This window comes from Aspergillus melleus (assembly GCF_016097325.1).
Source record: "Aspergillus melleus strain CBS 546.65 chromosome Unknown contig6, whole genome shotgun sequence".
In the NCBI taxonomy this organism is placed as follows: Eukaryota; Fungi; Ascomycota; class Eurotiomycetes; order Eurotiales; family Aspergillaceae; genus Aspergillus; species Aspergillus melleus.
Window position 1 is genome coordinate 1,602,706 of NW_025763375.1, and position 23,542 is coordinate 1,626,247.

Below are 23,542 nucleotides of genomic sequence, written 5' to 3' on the forward strand. Positions count from 1 at the left end.
TTATATTATGTACACCGGTAGATGGATCGATCTGGGCTCCTCAGCCTGAGCCAGCCACCGTAAGTACACGACATGACTTCAGGGGTTACACTTTAGTCACACGGGCGATCCTCTTCCTCTTCCTGCCCCAAACGCCCGCCTGAAACATCGCCCCGCTTTCGGCTCCTTCGGTGGCGCCTAGGTCACGTGCTCTCCCAGCCCTCCGAGGCTCGGCACGCAACCAGCATAATTCCTTCTTTCATTCGATTTATCCCTGCCTTTCCTTCCCCCTCGCCTGCCCAGAGGCGTGCAGAATCTGACTTCACCAGTTAGCCATCTTGCAGCGCTGGTGTTACTGATTTTCTCACCTTTCTTATCTCCGCCGTGCACTGTCCTTGCTAGCCTGCCTCCAAACTTGATTTGGTTCATTTTTGGAGAGATTTTTTTTCTTTGCAAGAAAAATCAGGGAAAGCGGGCTGTGTAATCCCCAACATCCCCTGAGGCTTACGAGCTAAGCACTTTGTGTGCTTCCCTCAAGGCACTAACACCCGCATATCCAGCAGCAATCATATCTCGTAAACACGTCAATCTGATCTTGGATCCAAAATGTCCCTGGCTTCAGGTCCTGGTAGAGCCGTTGGCGGCTCCTCCGACCAGCAGTTGTGCAGCCAAAAACATGTGGATTACATTAAGAATTTGGACAGCGTGCGTCATTTTTGATCCAAACCATGGCTTTTCTCTTCATGACGGGGAAAATGGTTGACAGGTGATGCTAGAGGAGGGATGAGCTAGAATATTGGCTCACCGAGCATCTTCGGCTGAACGGGGTTTACTGGGGCTTAACGGCCCTGCACCTTCTCGGCTGTCCCGAGGGCCTCCCTCGGGAAGATACCGTCGACTTTGTGCTTTCATGCCGCCGTGATAATGGTGGCTTCGGAGCTGCACCGGGCCATGATGCGCACATGCTCTACACCGTCTCGGCTGTGCAGATCCTCGTACTAATGGACGCGTTGGATGAATTGGAAACACGTGGGCTTGGAGGCCGACAGAAAGTTGGTTCTTGTATGGCTTGACCCTTTCTGTTCATTACAACCCTGCCTCTTACCGCCCGGCAAAGCGCGCTAAACAATCACAGTCATCGCAGGACTTCAGGACAGGGACACCGGCGCATTCATGGGCGACGAGTGGGGTGAACAAGACACCCGCTTTTTATACGGTGCATTCAACGCCTTGTCGCTCATGGGCCTCCTTGATATGGTCGATGTCTCGAAATCCGTCGCCTATGTCCAAAGGTGTGAAAACTTGGACGGAGGCTACGGCATTCGTCCGGGAGCTGAATCCCATGCGGGACAGATCTTCACCTGTGTAGGGGCTTTGGCAATCGCCGGGAGACTTGATTTGGTGAACAAGGACCGCTTGGGCGGCTGGCTAAGCGAGCGCCAGGTAGATAAGGGTGGCCTGAATGGGCGCCCCGAAAAGCTAGAAGATGCGTGTTATAGCTGGTGGGTTGGGGCAAGCTTGGCCATGATCGACAGGCTTCATTGGCTTGACGGTGGGAAGCTTGCTTCTTTCATTTTGCGCTGTCAGGTGTGTGTTGCTATGATGTCATTCCTCGAATCTCTATTAACTCGAGCTAGGATCCGGAAGCCGGTGGATTTTCTGATCGGCCAGGCCACATGGTTGATGTCTTCCATACTCACTTCGCCATCGCTGGCCTGAGTCTCCTGAAATACGACGGTGTTGAAGAAGTAGATCCTGTCTAGTAAGTATCTTCCCGACGTTTTCTTTCCGGTCGAAATACTAATTCCTGTCCAGTTGTATGCCGAAAGCAATAACAACTAGATATGTGACCAAGTAGCACAAAACGTGGTCTTCCCTTTCTTTTCTTTTCGTAGTCACTCTACGGAGTACTACCTCCTGCAATCTAATAACCCGTTTTTCTTTTCCAATGGATTATGGGATACAAGGCAGGAGAAGAGCGATTGGCATTGCGACTTATTTCCGCTTCATCACTTCACAATAACCTGTTAATAGGTTGTTAAGACGCAATGGCACATAAACCCTATGATACTTATAATGCACTGTTAATAGAGAAGAATCGAAATTCCTTGCTACTGGCTCCCATCCATATCCCACATACCTACCTACCTACCTACCTACTCTTACCATGAACACCCGGCATCTAGACTCGCCGCAGCAAGCACGGGACCCCGGCTCCCGTCTCGTGCCTACCTCAACCTGCCCACCAGCAGTCGGGCAGCTCCTTCTTCACTTGAGCGGACATGGTTTTAGTCCTTTGGTTCCCCTCCCACTTGCCCTGGTAGCAGTGTTATGTCCAGGGCAGGTTCTGAGGCACTTCTTTTGTCGGATTTGGGAGGGGACCTTGATCCTGTTAACTAGGGCTTGTCCTTCTATATTTGTCTCACGTCCTTGGCCAAGGGGGGTTGTTCGTTCTTTCGTGCAATAATCCGCTTGCTGCTTTACCCTGTTACTTCCCTCGAAGAACGGTCATCATTAATCCTTCCATTTTTCGTCGGAGTCGCCGCCCACAATGGATGCATCTGCGCTCCTCTGCAACATCTGCCCCAAATGCCCAAGGTTCAGCGATGTATCTCATCTACTGACCCACGTTTCTTCCAAGGCTCATCTATCCCATTACTTCAAATTACAAGTCCGCAGTCACCAGGAATCACAGGCTGTAGTCTTACTCGAGGAGTACGATCGATGGTACAAATCAAACAATCTCGCAAAGCTACTGTCCGATCGGATGTCATCGAAAGATATTCGGAAGAAGCCCCATGGTAAAGTATCAACTCAGAAGCAGGCCTGCTCTGCAAGACGGAACGGCGGATGCAAAGTCAACCTCTCCAATGTCAGTCCTTCGACTCACAATGCTCTTCCGGATTACCTGGATCCACGACTGGCCGACTCCTGTCTGAAGGTAGAGTCAGATGTCGGTGATGGGTCCACACCCGGGTCCATGAGCTATAATCCTTCGGTAGCATCCTCATTTGCCGAGAATTCAGCCTACGGAGACGAGTTGTATTCTTCACTGTGTACCAATGCGCCCCAAGAGCCTCTGCAGTCAATATTCGGCCAATGGAAACATGAACACGGGCTGGATGTCGAAGAAGGAATGTCGTCTACTTTTGAAAGCACGCCCAATTGGACTAGAACACTAGAATTCATGGCGAACACGGTCACGCAGGCTTTGGACAAGCATTCGAACTCCGATCCATTCGTTGATGACAATGACGCAGATGCGGATAAGGAGCGGGCGGAGGAAATCGCTAGGCTGAAGGGCGTCCTGTGGCCTGGAATGGACATCTTTGATTCTGCCACTGAGCAAATGAGACGCAAGCGCAACCAGAAGAAAGATGAGAGCATCCTGAAAATGATGGAGAAAACATCCATGTGCGTCGAACCTACGGAGCTGATCTTCTCTCCGACTGGTGCTTTACGAAAGCAACGGGTCATTTCCGGTAATGTTGAAGACAGCAGTCCTCTGAAAGGAGAGACCCCAATCCCAAGGCGACGGGCAAATCGTCCGAAAAGGATTCTATCTCAAACCGATCCTAACGTCTATCGGAGACAGGATCAAAAGCGCAACAAAAGATCAAGCAAGCCTGACCTAGGAAGTGTGGAGGATTCAGATCCACGAAACTTGTATGGTCCGCATAGTCCACTTCAAATGCAGGCCCGCTTTGGAAACAATCGCTCGCGTGAAGATGACACTGATGATCTTGTCCTGTCATTCAATCACCAAAAGCCGAGATTTCGCAATGAGTTCAATGTTTTCCGTGATCGATCTAGCCAGTGCAGGCCAGGATTACTTGATCAGCATTACGGGGATGGGCTGCTCTCTTCCGAATCACCCTTACTCAGGCAACACTCTATAGCCAATGGGCCTTTTAATCCGATGCACAACAGTTCATATACTTCAAGCACAGTCGGAAGCTCGACTCACTTTGGGTTTGGGAAGGAGAATCTCGGGCCGCTCTTCAATGGTCATGGCCGGATCGACCCTCTTGTTGGCTGGAACTCGCCTGGTGTGAAACGACCGGCAGAGACTGGTAGAGGGTATCCACCTCGATATTTCTTTGGTGATGCGCAGTGCATCGGGATAAGTCCCTTTGAGAGCCACGACAGCCATGCAGGGTTCTCGTACAATCCCTTGGCTGCCTCCTTCTCAAAGCTTCCCTTTGACGAAAGCATATACACGGATGAAACCGAACAAACGTTTGTCGCCCAATCTGTGACGCGAACAACTTCCCCAGAAGCAACAATATCCGAGGTTGACGAGGATGATTTTGAGCGTCTTTATTTGGATGGAAGCTCTTGCTAGCCTTCTCCACCGATCGATGCTTATTGTTTGTTTGTGTTTTTTTCTTTTTTTGTTTGTCCTCCTGATTATTTTTCCCTCACCACGCTGTTCCGGCTAGCAGCTAATTCTGTTTCCTCCTTCATTCATGCGATCCTGGGGCCTTGGCTTGGGCTTTCTTCCAACGGTCACCATGGATACGTCTGCATGGTACATTTATATATCAGCGCTGTCTTTGCACATCACGGAGAGTACTGTTCACCCTATATTGTGACAAATCCATAGAATGGAAATTTGTTATTATTGATTGTCACCTAGATAGTGAGCTGTCTAGGGTTATTCTAATTTATATTATACACTTCCTGGTATTTGGAGGCGTAAGTCGATTGAACATATAGTGAGCTGCAGGCCGAGGTAGTCGATTAGATAAGCCACTTAATTGTCCCGAAACACGCTTAGCGCGTCCTCACGCGTCAAGCTCCACAAGGTCCAGCCGGGGTTGTAGTGAGTTGACTATCTATCTTGCGCAACTACTGCAAACTTTCCTTTTGTTCATGATACTTTTGACTCTTGCTGGGGCCTAAGAGTCTCATCGCAACTTGTTCTCTCGCTTTCTGTACTGCCATTGTCCGATAGAAAGCCAAAGTACAAGTATTCGTTTTCTTTTCTTTTTCTTTCTTGATTTTCTTCCCTCTCCGACAAACAGGAAATATGCCCTCGCAGTCGTCTCAACCGCCATCAAATTCATCCCCGAACCTCAAGCGCAAGCAACCCTCCATCGCAAGCTTTTTCACGAAAAGACCACAGGCAACCGAGAAGGGTCCGCACAATGGCGCCGACGAACAGCAATCACGGGGCAATGGTGTCACTGAAGCCAGTTCTCAAGAGAAGGAGAATAAGAACGCAACGAACACCATGGATGATGAAGATGAAGATATAGTGGCACCTGTGGCAAAGCGCTCTAGAAGAAACGAAGCTCCCTCAGAAGACGAGGCTAAACCCTCTGCTGAAACAGCCCCACCCCGGCCAGATCGAACGTCATTGTTGAATAGCAGCCAACGAACTGAGCTTTTCCGATTCGCGAGCTCGCCGACCGCCGTTCCGGAAAGGGAGGAGGAGCACAGATCAGACGAGGAGGATAGGGAGCGACGCAAAGAAAGAGAGAAGCTACATAAGCAGTTTGTTCAGAGGCTGGGTGGACCAGATTGTCTCATCGGGATTGGCAGACATGCTGCCAATGAGGCTTCTGTCGCGGTAGATGAGGCCGGGGAGGGCGATGAAGAAGAAGAACCTACGCCGGCTCCTCCGGCCAAAGGGAGGGCCACGGCAAAGAAAGGTGGAAGCAAATTGACACCAATGGAGAAGCAAGTTATCCAGATCAAGCACAAGCACATGGATACGATATTGGTGGTCGAAGTTGGCTACAAGTTCCGGTTCTTTGGCGAGGACGCGAGGGTGGCTGCGAAGGAGCTGAATATTGTCTGCATCCCGGGGAAGTTCAGATACGATGAACGTAAGCGTGGGGATTACTCTTTGCCTTTTCATGTCATGCTCACATCATCTCAGATCCCTCGGAAGCGCATCTGGACCGGTTTGCATCCGCCAGTATACCAGTACACAGACTCCATGTCCACGTGAAACGACTTGTTTCTGCTGGGCACAAGGTTGGAGTTGTTCGGCAAGTGGAAACGGCTGCTCTGAAGGCTGCTGGCGATAATCGCAACGCCCCCTTTGGCCGCAAGCTCACCAATTTGTACACCAAAGCAACTTACATTGATGACGTTGAGGGATTGGAAGGACCCACACATGCGACTTCTAGCGGCGCTTCTTTAGCAACTGGCTATATGCTTTGCATCACAGAGTCCAATGCGAAAGGCTGGGGAAATGACGAAAAGGTGCATGTAGGCATTGTCGCCGTCCAGCCGGCAACCGGAGATATCGTATACGATGATTTCGAAGATGGATTTATGCGGAGTGAAATTGAGACACGGCTACTTCACATCTCGCCTTGTGAAGTGCTCATTTTAGGGGAACTGTCCAAGGCTACCGAGAAGCTTATACAGCATCTTTCCGGCGGCAGAACAAACGTCTTCGGAGACAACATCCGTGTTGAGAGAGCGCCAAAGTCAAAAACAGCGGCAGCCGAGTGTCACAGTCATGTTTCCAGCTTCTATGCAGGAAAAATGAAGACGGCTGATGCTGTGGACGATGAGGTGTCGAGCGCCCTGCTCCAAAAGGTGCTGAATTTACCTGAGCAGGTAACGATCTGTCTCTCCGCGATGATCGAGCATCTGACAGAATACGGCCTGGAGCACGTTTTCCAGCTGACCAAGTATTTCCAACACTTTTCGTCTCGGTCGCACATGCTGCTCAACGGTAACACTTTGGTCAGCCTCGAGATATACCAAAACCAAACCGATCAATCTACTAAAGGCAGTCTATTCTGGACACTCGATCGGACACAGACTCGCTTTGGACAGAGGCTGCTTCGAAAATGGGTGGGACGTCCACTTCTAGAGAAAGCGAGGCTTGAAGAAAGGATCGATGCCGTTGAAGAGCTGAAGAACCCAGAAAGGATCGCTATGGTAGAGCGTATCAAAGAGTTGCTGGGACGAGTGAAGAGCGACTTAGAGAAAAGCTTGATACGGATATACTATGGGAAGGTAAATCCAGCGTCTTCTAATGGGCACTCTATTATGTTCACATGCAGGCTAACAGTTGAATGTAGTGCACACGCCCGGAGCTTCTTACTGTCTTGCGGACATTGCAGATGATTGCCCAGGAATTTGCTGATTTCCAATCCCCAGCGGATACTGGGTTTTCATCGACCGTTGTTAGCGAGGCAATCGCATCTTTGCCCACCATTTTGAAGGAAGTCGTGTTCTTTCTCGATAAGATTAACCTGCACGCCGCCAAAAGTGACGATAAATATGCCTTTTTCAGGGAATCAGAAGAGACGGAGGAGATAAGTGAGCACAAACTCGGAATCGGCAGTGTCGAGCACGAGTTACAGGAGCATCTTTCTGTCGCCGCTGAAGCCATCAAGAGGAAAGAAGTGCGGTATGCTACTGTTGCGGGTATCGAATACTTGATCGAGGTTGAGAATAGTTCACCTGCCATTAAACGTGTGCCTGCATCTTGGGTGAAAATAAGCGGTACCAAAAAGGTCTCAAGGTTCCACACTCCTGAAGTTATCCAGTTACTGCGTCTTCGAGACCAGCACAAAGAAGCCTTGGCTGCGGCTTGTGATCAAGCGTACATGGCGCTTCTCAGCGACATTTCGGCAAATTACCAGTCTTTCCGGGACTGTGTGCAGTCTCTTGCAATCCTTGATTGTCTAATCTCGCTTTCAATCATTGCTAACCAGCCTGGCTATGTGAAGCCTGAATATACGGACCATACATGTATCCATGTTGAACAAGGCCGTCACCCTATGGTCGAACAACTTCTGCTGGACAGTTATGTTCCGAATGATATCGCTTTGGACAGCGATGAGACCCGCGCTCTCCTCGTGACGGGTCCAAACATGGGTGGTAAATCCAGCTATGTACGACAGATAGCGTTGATTGCCATCATGGGACAGATTGGCTCCTATGTTCCTGCTCAGTCAGCTAAACTTGGCATGTTGGATGCTGTTTTTACCCGGATGGGGGCATTTGATAATATGCTGGCGGGCGAATCTACTTTCATGGTCGAGCTTTCTGAAACGGCAGACATCCTGAAGCAAGCGACACCGCGTTCACTGGTTATATTGGACGAACTGGGCCGTGGCACATCCACGCACGATGGCGTTGCAATCGCGCAGGCGGTTCTTGATTACATGGTCAGGTCTATACGCAGCCTTACCCTCTTTATCACGCATTATCAGCATCTTGCCTCGGTAGTGCACTCATTCCGCAACCACGAGCTTCGAAATGTGCACATGCGCTTTACGGAGTCGGGATCTGGGAAGGACGAAGACATCACCTTCCTCTACGAGGTTGGAGAAGGAGTGGCCCATCGGAGTTACGGACTTAACGTTGCGCGATTGGCGAACCTGCCAAGGCCTTTGCTTGACGTTGCGAAGCAGAAGAGTGCCGAACTGGAGGCTAAGATCCAACGCCGGAGACTTGCTGGTCTGGTGTCGGTGGTGGGCAATCTCATGGACGATTCATCCGACACAAACGAAGCATTGGTTGAGCGACTGATCAGCAGCGCGGAGCAATAATAGCAGGCTGTAATATTGTCCGGCACAGTCGTTGTTGAATCACCGGCAATTATCTTCCATTTCAAGTCCAAGGAATCCCTGTACCAAAGTGAATAGTCCAGTGTAAATAGATCCAAACTTATTTTCGGGAATAATCATGTCTACGACGAATCATTGACCAGCTACACGTAGATTCTCACGAAGACCATGTGGGCGCGATGAACTCAAGCGTGGTTGAGCGAGACACGATTGGAACCGGGGAAAAGATGTAGAGATTCAGGATATCATTCATTTTGTTCGATAATTCCAATCCGACTCCGTGATTCCGCTCCCAGCACCCAAAAGAGACGTGGGGAAAGGCATCCAGTGGTAGAAGTCGAGTTCAGGAATCCGCCGAAAGAAAAAAAAGGGTTCCCCTTTGTAAGTTTCGTGACCTCGTACCTTCTCTCCATCCACACGAACTAGTTGATTGCGACATGGTCTGAAGGCATCGTGAAATCACTCGAACCCGTTAATTTCAAATTTTTTCTTGTTTCATTATCAGGTGGATCGATCTTTTCTCTTCTCTCTTTTTTTCTATTCTCTGGAACTTCGACGCAGACAGAATGTTCAAAAAGGAAACGAAAAGAGGGTCCACCACCGGCATGTCGCATCTCAAGCCCATGATCATATTTTTTTTATCGCCTTCCCGACCTCCTCCCAAAATCATTTCCAACGCAAGCAAACGTACATAGCCTCGAGAGGAAAAAGAGAAGTAGAATTCGGAGGGAGAAGGAAATTAGCGCAGGCGGCGGGCCTCACGTTCGGACTCGAGCAGGCAGAGGATGTCGTCGACCTTGACTGTTGGGTTGCGACGAGATTGCGTTAGCTTTTCAACACCCTTTTTGTTTCCATTTTCGCTTGCTTGCGTGTTTTGTTTGTTCCCATCCCAGCCCACGAAAGTTCCCATGCGGAGAAAGCTGTTCCAGTCCGAGTAGCGTTGAATTTCATATTCATCGTATTCCATGTATTTCCGGCTCTTTCTTTTTCTTCTTCGAACGATTCCGAGTTCTGCAATCCCTTCTCTTCTGGTTTCCTTTTGTGGAAGCTTCTCTTTTTCGTGCACGGTCGATTTCGCGGGCGGGTGGACACAGCAAGGAATAGAAATTTCAAGATCACGGAAATCGCATACCTGGGCCCTTGACGTTACGGATGATGCTGCGAGAGGTATCGTCCATGAACTCGACGCGGACCTGGGTGACACCACCACGGGAGCCTTTAAAAGTCGTCAGCATTTGTCCCCTCTATCTATACACACATCGGGGACCTCCGATGCGCCGACACAAAAATTCCACATGACAAAAACGTACCGGTACGGCCGAGGACACGGGTGACCTTGACGAGCTTAGCGGGCTGCTTGCTGGCATCCATCTTGAAGATAGGGCTTGACGACAGCGAGGGTTGACGGGAAGGAGGTGTAGATGGCGAAGGGGGCGGGCGGAGGTGGAAGTTGAGGCCGGCGTGAAATTGGAATCGAGGATTTGCGGCTTGTGTGGGCTTGCCTTTCCTCTTTGGGCTCAACTTTACGCGAGGGTTCAGGGCTAATCGACACCTGAGCCGTCGGGCATCAACCCTGACCGCCCGCAGGGATGTCTGTATGCCTTACTGCCTTAGTGCCTGGAAACCCGGGCCGCCGTCACGGTCATCATTGCCCCGCCGTCCCGATTTCGGTGGAATTTCCGATTTCTCTTCAGTCTCTGCGAAGCTTCCCTCGTTATCCCCGTCCCTCCTCTCCTGCAATTGAGTCCCATCTCCGGTAGATCTGGTCTCCCTTCTTCCGTGTCGGCGTCGAACTTGTCTTTTGAGTTCTTAACTTCTCATCTTCCTTTCATATCTCCAATTGCTTCTCTGACACGAATTCTTTCCATCCGAAGTACCCCGCGCATTGATCATCTGCGAAAAATGGATCTCGTCAACCAGTGAGTCAATTGCCTTGCTATCATCCCGGATACTCTCAAGGGCTCTATATCCTTTCCCGTCTTGTTCCAATTGACTTTCCTTGCTAACGATGCCTCTTCAGCCTCGAAGGAAGACTTCTCTTCGCCGTCCCCAAAAGCAAGTGCCCGCCATGACTCACCGCTGCTCCCGCACAACGTCATTATAACTAGGCGAAATCAAAAGGACTTAGCTAACGTGGTATCCTCCTGCCAACAGAGGGTCGCTTGCAACAGTCCACTTTGGACCTCCTGGCCGGTTGCGACATCCAATTCCGTCGCGAAACCCGTCTCGACATCGCGCTGGTCAAGAACCTCCCCATCGCCCTGATCTTCCTCCCCGCTGCCGACATCCCGACCTTCGTCGGCGAGGGTCGCGTTGACCTGGGTATCACCGGCCGTGACCAGATCGCCGAGCACGACGCACAATTGGCACTCGGTGAGACGTCCCAGGTGGAGGAGATTCTGGACCTCGGATTCGGAGGCTGCAAGCTGCAGGTGCAGGTTCCCGAGAAGGGCGACATCTCGGAGGCCAAGCAATTGATTGGCCGGAACGTTGTGACCAGCTTCACGGCTCTGACGGAGGCCTTCTTCGCCGGTCTGGAGAGTGAGGGCGATGCTAGCAAGCTGGCGCGTGCTGACGGTGGCTTCGACATCCGCACCAAGGTCAAGTACGTCGGCGGTAGTGTCGAGGCTGCTTGCGCCTTGGGCGTGGCCGATGGAATTGTGGATCTTGTCGGTGCGTTCTTTCTTGGAAGGACTTAAACGGCTTCTCTCTCATATAGGGCACGTTGAACTGACCCATTCTTTGAACTCTACAGAATCCGGTGAGACCATGAAGGCCGCCGGCCTTAAGGCCATTGATACCGTGGTCGAGAGTACCTCCGTCTTGGTAAAGGCCAAGAACACGCAGAACCCTCTCGTTGAGCTGATCGCTTCTCGTATTCGTGGTGTCATCAGTATGGACTCCCCCCTAATAACCTCCGATGTATCTTTCCATCCAAACCCACTCACTGACCACCCCCTTTCCAGCCGCTCAAAAGTACGTCCTGTGCCAGTACAACATCCCTCGCTCCGAGCTTGCCACCGCTTCCTCCATCACCCCCGGAAAGCGCGCTCCCACCGTGACCGCCCTCGAGGAGGAGAACTGGGTCGCCGTCAGCTCGATGGTCGAGAAGAAGAAGATCGCCACCGTTATGGACGAGCTGACCAAGGTCGGCGCTTCCGACATTCTGGTCTTGAACATTGCCAACTCCAGAACTGGTTAAAGAGTTATGGTTAAGATTTTCTAAAGATACGTGAAAGACTTTCTTCTTTCTTTCTCTTCTTTTTGCCCATTTTTCTTATCTCCGCATGTGATGATATAATTTTTTTTTCTCCCTCTTTTATTTTTGGGTCTTTGGACTTTTGTTGTTGGCATCAGGCGTGCTTTTTGATTCATGTGTCGTTCTACGTATACTCCGAGATATTCATTTCTTATTCTTTCTTATCTCTCTCTTTTCCCTCTTCTTTGGTTCAACATGTTCCTCTCTTCCTGGTTGAAGCTTTACATCTTCTTCACCATCTTGTTTCCTTCCTATCTAATCTTCAAGACTATTTGGAGGATTTAAGGAAAGGATATGATCTATAGATCACAAACATAGACATTAATGATCGATCTATGGTACTATGCGAACACGTTTTCCATAATTTTAATTTGTATTTCTAATGGTTTGTAACTATATACAGGAGTCGAAATAATGTACAAAAGCCTGCAGACATGCAAACAAAGGCCTATGCGAGATATTTCTTCTATATGATAGGGTTATTGGAGCGAGCCATGAACGTTATCGTGAATCGCGTTGTCATCATCGTAATCAGGTTGATAAGGAGTTGGGAAGGGTATCGCTTTGAAAAAGCAGAGGTATCTGGAGAAACCTCAGAAAAGAAAAAATCAAAATGGAAAAAATAAGAAAAAAAGAAAAAAGAGAAAGAAAAAGAGAAGAAAGGAAGAGAGCAATCCAGAGAGACGGATGATAAGAACTTAGGAGCTAGGGTGCCCCAATCCCACTCCCTCTCGTCGTCCACGAATCAACGCCTGAATGCATTGGCCGACCCCTTCTAGATCACCTAGCAGGCCGACATGGCCACGATCGCTCTTCACCAGGCCATCTTTGATGATGCGATATCCCGGCGGGAGCATAGCGGCCGACGCAAGACAAACGCCGTCACCGGCTGCAAAGGCCAGATCGTCGTATGCATCCTGGCACTTGATGTGCTCGCGCGACCAGACGCGTGCGCCGTACAGCGTGGGAACGGACTTGCCGTATATGACTGTGAAGGGTGGATAGCGGTTGCTAGAGTGATGGGAGGGGTTAAAAGCGAGTTCCTGTTTGAAGCGAAGGACCTCGGCAAGCGTGCGTTCAAGATAAGAGAGAGCGGCGCCGCGTGGGAGGGTGACAGCCGTTGTAGTCTTCACATTGGATGAGCCCCGCAGATGGGAGGTTGGCCCCACGACGCCGTCGACGCTAGGGGCCATTGCGGAGGCCTTGTCGGCCACCTCGGATGGCAGACCTGGGTGACTATGGGTGGTGGGATTGCGGGTTCCGTTCTGACTCTGGGCGGTCTCATTGTCACTGGTTCCACTACGTCGCGACGATACCGAGTCGGCCGACGCGGTGGGGGAATCATCGGACGATAAGTTCTCCTTGCTGCTAAGAACGGTCGAAAAGCGTTTGCTGAGTCGAGGGATGTTATCCATCAAGTTCGTACCTTTCGCCGTCATAGGGGGCAGGGCCGTGCTGATACAAGGGGAGAGGCGATTTTCGTCCCACGCCTTGGCATTGAAGAAGTCTACGCGGTATTCTTCCTTGGTGCGCTTGTCAATGAAGCAATGTCCGTCCTCGGGGAGCAGGGCAAAGCTCGTTCGGAAAGTGAAATTGACCTGTGCCGTGAGAACGCGAGAGCTGAGCAGCACGTCATCTCCGTTGCGAAGTGGGCCCAGAATATTCACGCAGTGCTGAGGAGTGCCGGCGTAAACAACGCCCGCAAAAAGTTCCGGACGCTGGTTGACGGCGTGACGCGTGATTAAGCCTCCGAGACTGTGGGCGATAACATGTGCTCCTCGCTTCTCTTGCGGTACGTCGGGTGCGTTGCAGGGCAGGCCCTCGAGGAATTTGATCAGTCGCCGGGAGAGGAGATGCGGGCTTAGGCGCCAGTCGTAGCCATAGTCCCATACACGAAGGTCTCCGTTCAGGGCATTCTCGCACTTTTGGAGGCGCTTCAGCAATCGGCGGCAGATGTCAACCGGCCCGATGTGGGAGAGAACGCCGGAAGGAATGATGCTTTCCTCCATTCGTTCCTCATCCTCCGGGTTCAATCCCACCTCGAGATCCACCTTGCGGAGATTGAGCCCGACTTTCATCGGAACCCATAGTTGGCGCTGGGGCGGTTTCGCGGAGCGTAAGATCGATCCACGATAGCCGCCCATGACAACCACATCCCCCTTGAGTTCGGACATAGCCTCGGTCAGAATGGGGTGCATCGTATTGGAGTTCGAGCGGGGTGGACGGGTTCGAGTCTGCGCCGCTGTCGGTTCTCCCGGAACGTCACGCGGGGAAGGTGGCTCGTTGGTGTAGTTGTTGCCTTTGCGATGAGCAGTGTCGTTAAACGGTTTGTAGCCCCAGTCGTTCCGCAGATCCTGTAAATGAAGACTGGGCATGCTAAGAAGACGGCTGCTCGAGTCCTGCAGACTGTCTTTGATGGCTTTGAACCGACTGTTTACCTGGGTATGCACATTCTCATATTGGGGTCGCTGATCAAGAGAGGACGCTGTGGATGAGGCTCTCAAGTACAGGGATTGGTCCGAAGAAGATCTCCGCAGGATGGGCGGAACTCCCGAAGCCGTGGCACTGGGCCGACGAGAATACGAGTGCTTGGCTCTTTTTAGTCCACCCAGGGGATTCAGGTCGGAAATCGGTTCCTCCGCGTTGGGGTCCGGGTCAGTGAACGACCTGCGCCGCAGAGGTGCGGTGCGCGGAGGTTCCTCCTGGTCCAGTGCCAACCGCGACGAGGAGGGCTTCAAAGTCTGGCTTCGGCACCGACGCTGGGAGTTGTTCGAACGGAAAGAGAGCGATGACCTTCTGGCCAGCGAACCCAAGTCCGGAAGGAATTTCTTGAGGCTCCGATTAGCCAGACTGTCCCCGGACCAGGCGCGCGGCCGCAGCGGCAAACCATTCTTTAAGATCGAGCGAGTAAAACTGGACCGTTGGCCAGCGTTTTTGGCCATGTCCGGGTGCAGCCCGTTGTGACTTGGGGCCCGTGCATGGGCGAGGCCGTCGTTGTTGCCCGACGATCTGCTGGTGTCTGGCTCGACCTCTTCCGGCTCTGCCGTGATCTCGCCGGCGAACACGCCTTCGGAGTCGCTAGCATCCAATATGGGCTCGAAATAGCCACCATTGCGTTCCATTATACGGTTTTTCTCCTCGGCAGGAGTGAGACGCGCCTTCATACGACTCTGGGCGCGACTGATACTGACACCGACGACTTCGTCGGCTTCATCTTCTCGGGCGGCATTCAGCCCCTGCTGCCCGGGTTCCTCGCTATCGGAACTGGAATGCCCAGCCGGAACCGATTGTACGAGGGCCGGGGATGGCTCCAAGATAGAATTGACCGGGTCATGGTGTTCACGCGGTGCCAAAGGAACAGCCATAACTCTAGGAGCAACGGAGAGAAGGGACGACTGAAGATTGGGTTACAGCATGTAGGGAAATCTCGGAGAGGGCCAATTGGAATAGCCAGAGTAATACGTCAGAATTTTGGAAGAGAGGGAGAGGAGGAATAAGATCCAAAGAGGCGACGAGAGAGGACGCCAAAAGAGTCGATAAGACGAGGGATTCAGAAAGGGAATTAAAAATAGAAGGGCGAAAAAGAAGAAGCAGCTTGAACTAGTATGTCGTCACATGTAAAGCCCACTTAAGACTCCTACTCCGTTGGAGTCGTATTCGTACGCCGTTTTGGGTCCGTTTTTGTTCGCGCTAGACTGATCGATCGATTGATGGGCCATTGATTGATTCATTAATTTGAAGTCCTCATGGCTCGTGGTGGTTCGTTGGTGGCTGTGGAAACAAAAAAAAAATACAGTAAAAACTAAAAACCGGTTCCACAGCACAGCCTCCGGGAGCTCCGGCTCAAGCTTTGGGGGGATCTTTTTGGGGGCAGCGTATTGGATCGCTTGAGAGTGCCATGGTTGGCATCCCAGTTGAGGGGTACATGGATGACAATTCGCCGTACCCGAGTAGATGACTAGATGAATGGCGAATGCAGGTTGATAAAAGGATAAACGATGTGACGGAAGATCTTCGCTGGAACCTGGAAAGAGCAGTTGAAGGTGGGAAGGAAGAAGAAGGACGGAAGGCGTCGATCCGCAGGAGAAATGGAGCGTTGATGCCTCAGGCAGAAACTGTCGCCTCATCGTTTATGCAAGGATCATTCAACCTACTGCTTTGGACTTTCTACACTGTTCACTAGACACTTCTTGATTCATCTGTTAGAGTAATTTCATCTGCACTAACGTACTAAATTACAACAAAGAACTATTGTCGATCTGGTTCATAAAAATACAGTGCTCTCATAACTTCGTCACTCGTGGGATAAAGAAATTCAATGCATCATACTCAATGGGCATTCCGACCAAACTGCCCCGACTGAATCTGACGATCGCCTTTATTAGCAATTTCTGCGTTCTTCGCCGCGCCCTCTTCGTGACCGAATGCCTTATCTACGGCCGAAGTGAGGCCACCACGAAGCGATTCTCCGGCGCCCTAGAGAAACCGAGTTAGTATCTAACGTTGCGTCTATCGATCTGGGCTATAGCAGAGGAACTTACATGAACTCCCGCGAACATGGACTTGACGTTGTTGCCAAGTTTCTCGCCCTTTTGAGCGGACTTAGACCCGGTACCGCTCGAGCCCGTGGCAGTGGTGGTATCATACTCGCGCTGCTCACCGTGAGGGACGTACTTGGCCTCATGTTCAGGGTTGGCACGGGCGTGGATCGGTGCGTGTCCAGCAGTAGAGCCATATCCAGCTCCTGCCGCGTGACTGGAAGTGTCGGCAGGCGTGTGCACGGCGCCCGAACCGGTCTGGGTCGTGGTCTTGGTGCTTGTCTCTCCGGTCTGGGCGTCCACGCGAGGATCGGCCTTGTTCATCATCGATGAGCTATGGGGACCGTCGTTGGCGCCATGGCTGTACGCATTGTCCTGGGTAGTGCCAGGGTGGGCATTGCCCGAAGCAGTGGTCCCAGGAGCATACTGGGCCCGGTTGTCGAGATCACTGTCCACACGGGGATCAACCTTGTTCATCAGGGAAGAGCTGTGAGGACCAGCGTTGGAACTCTGGTTGTACCCCTGGTTGTGCGAGGTGTGGTGGGCGTTGCCCGCGGCAGTGGTTCCGGGGGCGTGCTGACCACGATTGCTCCGGTCGCTATCCACGCGAGGATCAAGCTGATTGCCCATGTTGGACTGGTGAGGGCCAGCAGTAGAAGGCGCAGGTCCAGTTATTGGATCCGTGGGGGGAGCAGCGCCAACCTGCGTTCCAATTGGGGTGGCAGCGCTGGGGTCCTGGTTGGGGGCCCCGAAGGTGGAGGTGTGGTAAGGAGGTTGAGTGCTCATGATGGTATGGTAGAAGTAGTGGTTTAGACTGGTTTTGAGCTAGAAATTTGAACTAGAGATTAAGCTTTGAGATCAATCAAAGGTCGATCAATGCCGACGCACTTGAAGATCGGGGAGGATGCTTATATAGAAAGCGATCAGGCACAAGACATCATCGGTGATGCCATGACGTCAGCCTCAGGAGCTGGCTGGTTGGCGACAAACCGGTGGCGTCAGCCAATTTGAGACTGAACCAAGCCATGGGAATGATCTGCAGTGTTCCACGGGGATTTCGCATTTCGGTCTAAGGTTGTGCAAGGGTCTTTGTCTGCTTCATCATTCTTACGCCGGTGTACACTTTATATGGTCACATACGGTGTAGTGCTAGTAGTTGTCGAGGGTCATGTGATGCAGTTGCTTATCGATAAGTCATCGTTACGTCATCCAGTTTATGCACGCATATAACACTGCATAACTTTCTCTGAGTCATCGCTGCTCTTATGCATGTCTCCCTCTCTGCCTTCTTCCCATAGAAGAGCTGAATCAGTTGATTTATCTAGAAGATAACTCGAACGAATGAAGGAAATAGAGAAGATGTATTTTTCTCACTACTACCTAGAAGACGAGTCCTAATAAGCAGACGATGAGAAATCAAGAATGTCGGCAACAGCGAAACAACCGAGGTCCAGTTGCGACGAGGAGAGAGAGAGAGAGAAAGCGAGCGATCGGCCCCCTTCAACATCGGTCATTCAACACTCCAGTCAAGTGAGATAAGGAGATAATTGAATTCAGTCTATTTCTTTTTCTTTTGTCTTCATTCTTTCTTCATCCCTTTCTCTCTGCTCGGACTTTTGTCACAATGGCCACCTCCAACCGTCAGTTAATCTACGCCAACACGCCCTCCCCGGCCATTGACCCATCCCTCACCAACGGCACCTTCAAGCTCAACACGGTGCCTATCCCCGACCATGTCCCCGACGACAAGGTGCTGGTGCGCGTGCACTACCTCTCCCTCGACCCGGCCATGCGCCAATGGCTGACCGCCAAACGATCGTACATCGCGCCCGTCGAGCGCGGCCACGTCATGCGCGGCCAGAGTATCGCCCAGGTGCTCCGGGTCGGCAGCGCGCTACAATCCCAGTACCAGGCGGGCGACTGGGTGGTCGCGTACTCGGGCTGGCAGGAATACGCCCTGCTGGGGGCCAAGGAGGCGCAGAAGGTCACCGTGCCGCCCGGGTGCCAGCCCACCGATGCCATGTCGGTGCTCGGGATGACCGGGTTGACCGCCTACTTTGGCATGATGGAGGTCGGGAAGCCCAAGGCCGGCGAGACGGTGGTGGTCTCCGGGGCGGCCGGTGCGACGGGCATGGTGGCCGGTCAGATTGCGCGGGTGCAGGGCGCGAAGAGAGTCGTGGGGTTGGCGGGCAGTGCGGATAAGTGTGAGTTTCTCCGCAAGGAGCTGGGCTTCGACGCGGCGATCAACTATAAGGATGCGGACTGGAAGAAGCAGCTCAAGGAGGCGACCCCCGAGTACATCGATGTCTTCTTTGACAATGTCGGAGGTGAGATCCTCGATGCCTGTCTGGCTCGCGCGGCGCGGGACGCTCGATTCGCCATCTGCGGTGCGATCAGTCAGTATAACGCGGCGAAGCCGCAGGGACCGGCGAGCTTCATGACCGTGATTGTAAGTGCATGGACCTTCTTTGCTTTTACTCTCCAGTTAGGTCCAGGAATAGCCGCTAACAATCCATGCGAAACAGTCGCAACGAGTGACGATGAAGGGCTTCATCGTCTTTGACTACGCGAAGAAATACCAGGCTGCGCTGAACGACCTCGCTACGTGGCTGACGCAGGGCAAGATCAAGCGCAAGGAGCACATCGTCCCGGGAGGACTGGAGTCGGCGCCGAAGAGTCTGGTCAACCTCTACGCCGGAGTCAACACGGGCAAGATGATGGTCGAGGTGGCTCCGGTGAGCGAGGCGATTGCAGTCAAGGCGAAATTGTAGACGGCCGGTCTGTTGCAACGTGTCTGGACTTGTGTTGGCTCTTCCTTGTGTTATTTGTTTGCAATTCATTGATTATATATAACATGTAGATATAAGATTGGAAATATACATGAGTTTTAAATCAGGGTGGCTGGCAGATGATGGTATATGGTGTCAGACCGGCAGCATAGCAACCTGCTTGCTATCTATTTCACCATCGACCCACCATAGCCAAGTACCCTCAATATCTCATAATGACCGCTCGCGGGGCCTGGTGGTGAAGAAACGAAAGCAGCTGACCTCATTGAAAGTCGAGGAACCTGGTAGATGATCGACGTCATACTGATGGAAGCCCTCCTCTTTGCACCACCACGGCCTGCGACCGACAAGACCATACATAAAAGCCCTGCAATCCACTCATTCTCTCATCTGATTTTCTGACTCTAGTCATGTTCCAACCGAGATATCTCGCAATCCGTGGACCTCAATTCTCCAAAGCCATCCGAGCTGATTCTCGAATTCTATCTATCCCAACTCAACGACTCCCTCTGAATACTCACAGAACCCAACACTTCTCTACATCCCCCTCTTACCCATTTACCACTTCATCGACACATCAATTCGCTTCTACACAAACCAAAATGAGCGCCCAAGGCAGCAACCAGAACTTCAAGTTGGAGAACCTCTTCAACGTCAAGGGCAAGGGTATGTAACACCTCCATCCACTATCCCCTACCCTTCCTCTAGCTCACAGCAGACTAACATACGCCCACCAGTGGCCCTAATCACCGGCGGCGGCTCCGGCATCGGCCTAATGGCCACGCAAGCGCTCGCCGTCAACGGCGCAAAAGTATACATCACCGGCCGCACGGGCGAGAAACTGGACCGCGTCGTCTCGACCTACGGCCAGGACATCCCCGGCGAGATCATCCCCATCACCGCCGACGTGACCGACAAAGCGTCCGTCGACAAGCTCGTGCAAGAGATCTCCTCGCGCGAGTCGTACCTCTCGATCCTGATCAACAACGCGGGGATCAGCAGCCAGACGCAGACGACGGAGCACGAGGACGCGAACAAGCTGCGCGAGAGCCTGTTCGAGGCGACGGCGGACGTGGCGGAATGGGACCGCGTGTTCCGGACGAACGTCACGCAGCTGTTCCTGACGACGACGGCGTTCTTGCCGTTGTTGCAGAAGGGGTCCGAGCAGGAGCGGGGCTGGTCGAGTACGGTGATTAATATCTCGTCGATCTCCGGGATCGTCAAGGTCTCGCAGCATCATTTTGCGTATAATGCGTCCAAGGCGGCGGCGATTCATTTGACCAAGATGCTGGCGCATGAGGTGCAGTCGTCGAACTTGCGGATTCGGGTGAATAACATCGCGCCGGGTGTGTTTCCGAGTGAGATGACGACTGGGGAGAGCGACGAGGGGCAGAAGAGTGCCATTCCTAAGGAGAAGTATGAGCAGAAGGTCCCCGCCGCTCGTCCGGGTAAGGACGAGGATATGGCGAGCACGGTGCTTTTCACGACTACGAACCAGTATCTGGATGGGCAGACGATTGTGGTGGACGGAGGATATGTGTTGGCTGCGGGCTCGCTCTAAGGACTACCAGTATAGGAAGTGATGGGCAAAAAGTATATGTATCATTAATGTTTCCGTACGATAATAAGCATCCGAGTTACGTGGTATCTTCAAACGAACCTACAATCCCATTTCTCCCGCTTCGCAAATTCTCACATTGTGCAACCACTCAGACCGAAGCACATCGGCAGCCCTAATCCTCCGACTGGGATCAGGATGTAGCATCGCATAGACCACATTCCGACAGCGTACCTGCATCCGTCATTCAAAGTTAGTGATAAAGTCCTTCTAAAGAGCAAAGCAATGTCCAATGAAAAGATATGCGAACTTACGTCTCCCAACTCCTCGATGGGGAAGTATCCCTCAGCCTGTTGACGACCATGCAGATACGCTCGATACCCACCGTCTTCATCCTCGCAAGCCATTCGCCAGAGTAAGCGACCACATCTCATAGCCATGTACGTCAACCCGGCGGCCCATAAATCGCCGACTCGACGATCCGGCATGTCGCTCTGGGGACGGAATTCCTCTGGCGGAAGATAGGCGATCGAGCCGCACACTTTTCGCGGCGGCGAGTAGTACGGCCGCTGGGCAGCTCGAGGAAGAAACAAAGACCAAGACAGTGATCGAGAGCGAGAGGGGACTAGTATTCTGTCCGTCTCTTCATCTTCATCATTGTCTCCTTCCACCTCATCCTCTTTGCTACCAATCGCCGCCTTTGCCCCCACCCACTGTGCGCTTCCAAAATCCGCCAGTTTAACCGCCCCATTCGGCGTCAACAGTACATTTTCCGGTTTCAGTTCGCAATGTGCAATGCCCTTCTCATGCAAGAATGCCACCGCCCGGATGATCTGCTTGAAGAAACAGTTCGCGGCGCAGACGTCCAGACTCCGACGCGGCGACGTCGCGATGAGCATGCTGAGGTCTCCACCGGCGCAGTATTCCATAACCTGGCACATCTCGCCGCGCTCGTTGAGCAGAACATCGCGCGTGAGACAGACATTCGGATGAGAGATTGCCGAAGAGAGGGCCTGTTCGAATCGCTGGGCTGCGACGATCGAGGGATTGGATGAAGGACGGAAGATCTTCACGACGTGAAGTTGGAGGACTTGCGGGTGATTTTTGAGCGTAGGAGATTGACATGAGGGAGTGGCAGGGCGTGCGTAAAGCCGTACGCAGCTCTTGATGCCATAGTGAAGGATCTTCTGACAGCTGCCATATTTCTTTGCGAAGGACGGTGGAGGGAGGAGCAGGGGGGAGTGTTCGAGGGAATTGGAATCATCGGATTTGAAAAGCCAGCGGCGCTTCAGAATGCTAGGCAAAGTGAGTCCGTGGAAGAGGGAAGACGAATGCTGGGGTTCGCGAGCATCGATCTCGTGGTGGTGGTGCTGAGGGACCTTGTATGGTCGGATCATTTTGCCCTGATGCTTCGCTGCCGATATGTCACGTCCTCATCGTGAAAGAGGATGAATTAAAGATGACACTCCCGTGGATTATTTCTAACATTCTCCCCAGCACCCATTTATATCCCGAATTAAATGACAGCTCCCAATATCAAGGGATATGCAGGTATCCGGTCATCACGGGGTCATCACACTCGCGCCCCGAAAATGCCTCACCGTATAGAATTGGCGGGTTAAAACCCTCATGCAACAGCCACTTAGTCATATACTTTTGACCGTCTCTGGTTCTGAGGCTTCCCATTGCATTTGAACAAGGAATAATTGACCACAACTGTACAGGTTTTTGTGTATATCAATCATGGAGAGTAAACTTTCCAAGGTATCCCACATGCTCGGTAAGTATACCACTATATGGACTCTTACATTGGCTGAGCAAGGGTCTCGGGATCTCCTTGGTAATAAAAAGATGCCAGTTAGACCGAATGATCGGGGGAAATGAGACAGAGTTTTGTACCTACTTTCCTCTGACTTTTCCATTATCTTCCGGGTCAATCGGTGAATAATGATGATCCAGTCGAACCATTCTCAATATGTTGCGAACCCGGGTATCAGTCTCATCTCCTTGGAAGTTGCCTGTGAAACGTCTGCAAAAGCTAGTGGAATTCCCGGCAGCACCGTGCAGTTCTTGAACCCAAACCAGAAGGACGACGTGCACAATCTAGCCTTATTATTTGCCGACGTTTTCATGGAGCGCGAGCCGGCCGTCCCATGCCCTCACACCGGCAGATGAAGAACAGCGGGAGAAGCTTCGACTGACCTGCCAAAAGGAATTTGCTATGTTGGCTTCATCCGCCGTCGCTGTGGTCGCAAAAACGGCAGATAATACCATCGTTGCGGGCGTAATTGTTGCCCAGTGGAGGAAGAGAGAGACCCTGCGACTGTTGGGCTGGAGCCCATGTACGACCTTTTTGACCGATTGGACGCCCAATTTGCGCGTCACTTGGCCAATCGTGCAGACCCGGAGAGGCAAACTCTCGAACTTCTCTTCGGAGGAGTTCGCCGTGACTTCGAGAGTCACGGCATTGTAGCTGATCTGATATGGGTCGCGCTGCTGTATGCATGTCACAATGGCTACGAAGAAGTCATGGCCAAAGCGACCAGTCGATCACAACGCACCTTCCACAGATATGGCCTTGTGACTCTGGCTGAAGTGCCCTATCAAGACTTCGAGTACCAGGGCACTCGACCGTTCGAGACCATTTCGTCTCCTGCCACAGCCAAGCTCATGTGGGCCAGACCAGAGACATTCTTCCGGCATTATCCTGGCCCATTGGCCAGGCGCGCACATTTGTGAAACCTTCATCGTTGATGGATTACGGATCTGCCCCGCCCAAAATTGAATTGTTGTATATCCAAGATGTCAATAATGATAAAATTTGCAAGAATCATGAAAAGTGATGATACATATTGTACATAGGTAATGGTGCT

At 52.0% G+C, this 23,542-nt stretch overlaps 13 protein-coding genes across 13 annotated transcripts; 8 read left to right on the plus strand and 5 right to left on the minus strand.

Moving 5' to 3' along the window:
- Window positions 1-585: 585 nt before the first annotated feature.
- BET2 (Rab geranylgeranyltransferase subunit beta BET2) lies at window positions 586-1,837 on the plus strand (the record flags this gene model as incomplete). The annotated part of the gene is made up of 5 exons (XM_046092015.1): window positions 586-684; window positions 756-1,041; window positions 1,115-1,566; window positions 1,617-1,741; window positions 1,795-1,837. The coding sequence occupies 5 exons, from the start codon at window positions 586-588 to the stop codon at window positions 1,835-1,837; spliced, it is 1,005 nt and encodes a 334-aa protein (XP_045947992.1).
- Window positions 1,838-2,530: 693 nt separating this feature from the next.
- On the plus strand, window positions 2,531-4,583 carry LDX57_010262 (uncharacterized protein; the record flags this gene model as incomplete). Its single annotated transcript, XM_046092016.1, has 1 exon — window positions 2,531-4,583. One exon carries the CDS (start codon window positions 2,531-2,533, stop codon window positions 4,322-4,324), a length of 1,794 nt encoding a protein of 597 aa, XP_045947993.1. The 3' UTR covers window positions 4,325-4,583.
- Window positions 4,584-4,634: 51 nt separating this feature from the next.
- msh3 (mismatch repair protein MSH3) lies at window positions 4,635-8,507 on the plus strand (the record flags this gene model as incomplete). Its single annotated transcript, XM_046092017.1, has 3 exons — window positions 4,635-5,813; window positions 5,867-6,963; window positions 7,029-8,507. Exons 1-3 carry the CDS (start codon window positions 5,012-5,014, stop codon window positions 8,505-8,507), a joined length of 3,378 nt encoding a protein of 1,125 aa, XP_045947994.1. The 5' UTR covers window positions 4,635-5,011.
- Window positions 8,508-9,264: 757 nt separating this feature from the next.
- RPS28A (40S ribosomal protein eS28) lies at window positions 9,265-9,896 on the minus strand (the record flags this gene model as incomplete). Its single annotated transcript, XM_046092018.1, has 3 exons — window positions 9,265-9,326; window positions 9,658-9,741; window positions 9,836-9,896. 3 exons carry the CDS (start codon window positions 9,894-9,896, stop codon window positions 9,265-9,267), a joined length of 207 nt encoding a protein of 68 aa, XP_045947995.1.
- Window positions 9,897-10,225: 329 nt separating this feature from the next.
- On the plus strand, window positions 10,226-12,107 carry HIS1 (ATP phosphoribosyltransferase). Its single transcript, XM_046092019.1, has 5 exons — window positions 10,226-10,444; window positions 10,546-10,580; window positions 10,680-11,198; window positions 11,281-11,418; window positions 11,492-12,107. The coding sequence occupies exons 1-5, from the start codon at window positions 10,428-10,430 to the stop codon at window positions 11,725-11,727; spliced, it is 945 nt and encodes a 314-aa protein (XP_045947996.1). The 5' UTR covers window positions 10,226-10,427; the 3' UTR covers window positions 11,728-12,107.
- Window positions 12,108-12,482: 375 nt separating this feature from the next.
- On the minus strand, window positions 12,483-15,149 carry LDX57_010266 (uncharacterized protein; the record flags this gene model as incomplete). Its single annotated transcript, XM_046092020.1, has 1 exon — window positions 12,483-15,149. The coding sequence occupies one exon, from the start codon at window positions 15,147-15,149 to the stop codon at window positions 12,483-12,485; it is 2,667 nt and encodes an 888-aa protein (XP_045947997.1).
- Window positions 15,150-15,395: 246 nt separating this feature from the next.
- On the minus strand, window positions 15,396-15,911 carry LDX57_010267 (uncharacterized protein; the record flags this gene model as incomplete). The annotated part of the gene is made up of 1 exon (XM_046092021.1): window positions 15,396-15,911. The coding sequence occupies one exon, from the start codon at window positions 15,909-15,911 to the stop codon at window positions 15,396-15,398; it is 516 nt and encodes a 171-aa protein (XP_045947998.1).
- Window positions 15,912-16,113: 202 nt separating this feature from the next.
- dprC lies at window positions 16,114-17,108 on the minus strand (the record flags this gene model as incomplete). The annotated part of the gene is made up of 2 exons (XM_046092022.1): window positions 16,114-16,260; window positions 16,326-17,108. 2 exons carry the CDS (start codon window positions 17,106-17,108, stop codon window positions 16,114-16,116), a joined length of 930 nt encoding a protein of 309 aa, XP_045947999.1.
- Window positions 17,109-17,662: 554 nt separating this feature from the next.
- LDX57_010269 (MDR family NADP-dependent oxidoreductase) lies at window positions 17,663-19,271 on the plus strand. Its single transcript, XM_046092023.1, has 2 exons — window positions 17,663-18,771; window positions 18,848-19,271. The coding sequence occupies exons 1-2, from the start codon at window positions 17,947-17,949 to the stop codon at window positions 19,091-19,093; spliced, it is 1,071 nt and encodes a 356-aa protein (XP_045948000.1). The 5' UTR covers window positions 17,663-17,946; the 3' UTR covers window positions 19,094-19,271.
- Window positions 19,272-19,713: 442 nt separating this feature from the next.
- Window positions 19,714-20,672, plus strand: LDX57_010270 (SDR family NAD(P)-dependent oxidoreductase; the record flags this gene model as incomplete). Its single annotated transcript, XM_046092024.1, has 2 exons — window positions 19,714-19,777; window positions 19,849-20,672. 2 exons carry the CDS (start codon window positions 19,714-19,716, stop codon window positions 20,670-20,672), a joined length of 888 nt encoding a protein of 295 aa, XP_045948001.1.
- Window positions 20,673-20,771: 99 nt separating this feature from the next.
- LDX57_010271 (uncharacterized protein) lies at window positions 20,772-22,066 on the minus strand (the record flags this gene model as incomplete). The annotated part of the gene is made up of 2 exons (XM_046092025.1): window positions 20,772-20,903; window positions 20,984-22,066. 2 exons carry the CDS (start codon window positions 22,064-22,066, stop codon window positions 20,772-20,774), a joined length of 1,215 nt encoding a protein of 404 aa, XP_045948002.1.
- A 550-nt stretch (window positions 22,067-22,616) lies between these two features.
- Window positions 22,617-22,844, plus strand: LDX57_010272 (uncharacterized protein; the record flags this gene model as incomplete). The annotated part of the gene is made up of 1 exon (XM_046092026.1): window positions 22,617-22,844. One exon carries the CDS (start codon window positions 22,617-22,619, stop codon window positions 22,842-22,844), a length of 228 nt encoding a protein of 75 aa, XP_045948003.1.
- A 165-nt stretch (window positions 22,845-23,009) lies between these two features.
- LDX57_010273 (uncharacterized protein) lies at window positions 23,010-23,408 on the plus strand (the record flags this gene model as incomplete). The annotated part of the gene is made up of 1 exon (XM_046092027.1): window positions 23,010-23,408. One exon carries the CDS (start codon window positions 23,010-23,012, stop codon window positions 23,406-23,408), a length of 399 nt encoding a protein of 132 aa, XP_045948004.1.
- Between the last annotated feature and the right edge of the window lie 134 nt (window positions 23,409-23,542).

Bases quoted from the DNA above. Each gene is read 5' to 3' on its own strand.
- LDX57_010269 (XM_046092023.1), top strand. From the start codon at position 17,947: ATGGCCACCTCCAACCGTCAGTTAATCTACGCCAACACGCCCTCCCCG. The intron at 18,772-18,847 runs GTAAGTGCATGG...CATGCGAAACAG, and splicing joins CGAGCTTCATGACCGTGATT to TCGCAACGAGTGACGATGAA.
- HIS1 (XM_046092019.1), top strand. The intron at 11,199-11,280 runs GTGCGTTCTTTC...TGAACTCTACAG, and splicing joins TGGAATTGTGGATCTTGTCG to AATCCGGTGAGACCATGAAG. The intron at 11,419-11,491 runs GTATGGACTCCC...CCCCCTTTCCAG, and splicing joins TCGTATTCGTGGTGTCATCA to CCGCTCAAAAGTACGTCCTG.